Source organism: Gavialis gangeticus, unplaced genomic scaffold, assembly GCF_001723915.1.
Source record: "Gavialis gangeticus isolate Ggan-Ray unplaced genomic scaffold, GavGan_comp1, whole genome shotgun sequence".
NCBI lineage: Eukaryota > Metazoa > Chordata > Crocodylia > Gavialidae > Gavialis > Gavialis gangeticus.
In genome coordinates this window covers 95,559,112-95,562,205 of record NW_017728992.1, presented here as the reverse complement: position 1 = coordinate 95,562,205, position 3,094 = coordinate 95,559,112, and the positions used below count along the sequence as shown (strand labels likewise).

The 3,094-nt window shown below is 36.6% G+C and overlaps 1 protein-coding gene across 2 annotated transcripts in view; it reads left to right on the top strand.

Moving 5' to 3' along the window:
• The window catches only part of TGIF1 (TGFB induced factor homeobox 1), a 9,579-nt gene that overhangs the window by 4,046 nt on the left and 2,439 nt on the right, over positions 1-3,094 (top strand). For both annotated transcript variants that reach the window (XM_019525793.1, XM_019525795.1), the window contains exon 2: positions 2,836-3,062. In XM_019525793.1, the coding sequence (XP_019381338.1) occupies positions 2,836-3,062 (227 nt within the window). The remainder of the gene's footprint in view (positions 1-2,835; positions 3,063-3,094) is intronic.

The window sequence follows — 3,094 nt, the reverse complement described above, 5'->3', positions numbered from 1 at the left end:
CTGATTACTAACAAGAAGAAAAAACAAAGCTGGCTTGTAATCAGCAGGAATGTTCTAATGAAAACAGAGCCTTGACAGCACCAACGTGGCTTCTGCTGTAGTAGACTATCAACTGGGGGAGTGAGATCTGCAGCCTTCACTTCCTGTTGCTGCATTATCTGTACATTTTCTAGAGATGTTTGCTAAAGGTTTAGAAAGCTGATGCTCATTTCAATGAGAAGTTGTAATACAGTTTGTTCCGGTTTAAGCAAAACTTGTTTTGTGTCACTAACCTATTAATTGAGGGACCATGTCACACTGAGCAAGCAGATCAAAGAGCAGAGTCTAGTGTGGTTTCATTTCTTTTATTACTGAGTTACAGTAAGACAACTTCATTGAAAAACAACTTCTTACTTTAAAAAAAAAGGAATGGAGTATGAGAAGATAGCACTTTCAAAAACATTTTTGACCTCTGAATTTCAGATAGTTTTTTTATGTAAAATTTTAGATGGTGCCAAGGAACAGTTCAAAAACCAAGGCTTTGGTTAGCAAGATGCTTTCAGGAGGCATTTGTAATTCTTTGTTAGAGCTTAGGAGAGGGAGCCAAAGGGATTTCATTGGTAGAGCTTGGTTCTGCAAACACTTACGTACACAATTTTACTCCTTTGAGCAGTTTTATTGACTTATCTTAGTTCTTGGTTTTCAGTCTCCACCATCTGCCTCTCTATTTCCCAAGGTCTCTGATTTGATAAGGATCCCCAGAGCCTAGTATACTTCGAAAAAACATTAAAAAAATTAAAAATCAGTGCAGCAACCCTTAATACATTCTGTGAAGCAATAGGAGCAACCTGGAAAATGTTAGGTGAATCCTGTGAAGTAATTTTAGTAAGTCTAATTTTTTGCTTACCACTACCAGTTGCTTTGTAGAAGGACTTAATTGTGATGGCAAATTAAATTTACAATTTGATTTTCTAAGCAAAAAAAATCAGTGTGAAGTTACTATGGATTTAAAGGAAAAAAGACTTGGAATGGTGATAACAAAGACTTGTAAAAATAGGGTCTGTGTTAAGGATCAAGTCAAAATTCAGAATTTACTTTTGATTTTTTAATTTCATGTTTCTAACTGGGTAACTTAAGTAACTAAACATCACAGTATAAATTGTTATGCATCTGTTACACCTACAGTTCAGTGTTGTTTAGTTACATAAATCATCCATTCAGAGATTGGAAACAATACCATTCAAGTTACTTGAGTAACCATCATGGAATGAATTGTAATTATTCACAGTGCATGAACAATCTGCCCGTGAAAACATGCAGAATAAATTTGAATATTTTCAAATTTAACAATATTACAATTTGCCCATGAAAAGGCAAAAAAGAAAAACTTAACATAGCTGAGCATCATACTACCTCAAAAATCCTACATGTGCATTTATGAAACTCCTGCTGGAAAACTCAGTGTTTTCTCTCTAACCCCCACTCTCCATCTTTAAGTATGAACATTAATGTAGAGCTTTAGGCTATCTGTGAAATAGAAAAGCTTCAGATATGACTGTATTGTTTGGCATTTAACTTGGATAGTAATTCTAAGTGTGCAGGCTTCTTTTTATAGTAAGATGGAAGTTCAAACAAAGGAAATATAAGTTCAGTTCTCACTTGGTTAATTTCTAGAAAATGCTTTTCAGAAACAAATCCACTGCAAGTCAAGAGTCACCAAACTGATTGCAGCTGGGGCATCTGTGATTTAGGTTTATATATGGCTTGTAAAATTCCTTAAATTTCTGTTGGGATTAAAGTACTTAAAGCCAGAGCATGGTTTCCTCTGGGGATTACAGTGCTATTTGTTTTGCTTCCTCAGTCATATTGTACACTTTACTGAAGGAGCAGAATTGATGACTGTTTGTTCAGTCATCAAAAATATTTGTTTATTTATATACTATGGTTCCACTGTACTGGGTTTACTGAATCAATTGCAAAATCTATTTTAAATGCATTAGTAAAATAAATTCCTTGTTCAATGGGAGGATGTGCAGACTGTAAATTTGAAGTCCTTTCTGTAAATGTATGTCAAAATTTGAGTAAGTAAACCAGTCAAAATGTGAAGAAAATAGTGAGGTTCAAAGCATAACTAATCAGGACGGAGTTGAAGTAGGGCATGTTCTCCAGAAGAATAAAATTCTGTCCTATCTGTGATCCTAGTTAGATACTTGTGCTAACCTTTCTGTACACTTCTACTTAATGGGTAAATTTCTGTGAAGCTTCAGGAAAACCAGCCACAGCTTGCTTTTCTGTTCTTTTCCTATACCATGTTTTTTCTATTAATAGTTCTGGAAAGATCTGATAACATATAAAACCTACAAGTTACCCCTCATCAAGCGAGAAGCAGCAGCATGTTAAACTATAATTTAAAACACCCAAGGTTCAATGTATGTATTTACATTCTTTTTCTAGTAGCATTTTTGCCTAGCTATGAGACGGTTAGCCTTGAGTGCATACCCCACCCTTTGCTGGTCAACATTTGGTGTGACTTTAGCATCAAATGGAAGTCATCTGCTGTATGTGATCAGATAAAAGGTTGCTAAGGGAACCAGTAAGTGAGGATATCTGGAGAAGTATCCTTCAAGGAACAAGTTGTTGGTGCCACTTTTATTCAATTGACAGGGAAGCTACAGCTTGACAAGCTATAGCTATAGTACACATCTTCGAAACATGAGGCTGTGGCTTGATTCACACTGAAATCAGCCAATACAATAAAAAAAGTGTCTGAGCCAAGGGGAAGAGAGAGGGAGAGGGAGGGAAAAAAAGCAAGTTTATTGAACTGAAATGACTGTTCTTGCTTCTTTATTGTTGTAGGTGTAGTTGCAATATCTGGCAGTGAGACAGAGGATGATGACACCATGGATGTCCCACTGGATCTTTCCTCTTCTGCTGGCTCGAGCAAACGGAGGAGACGCGGTAACTTGCCCAAGGAGTCTGTGCAGATTCTTCGGGATTGGCTGTATGAACACCGGTATAATGCCTATCCTTCAGAGCAAGAAAAAGCACTATTGTCTCGACAGACACACCTTTCCACACTACAGGTATGGGCATTGAAATGTGCATTCCTCTTTCC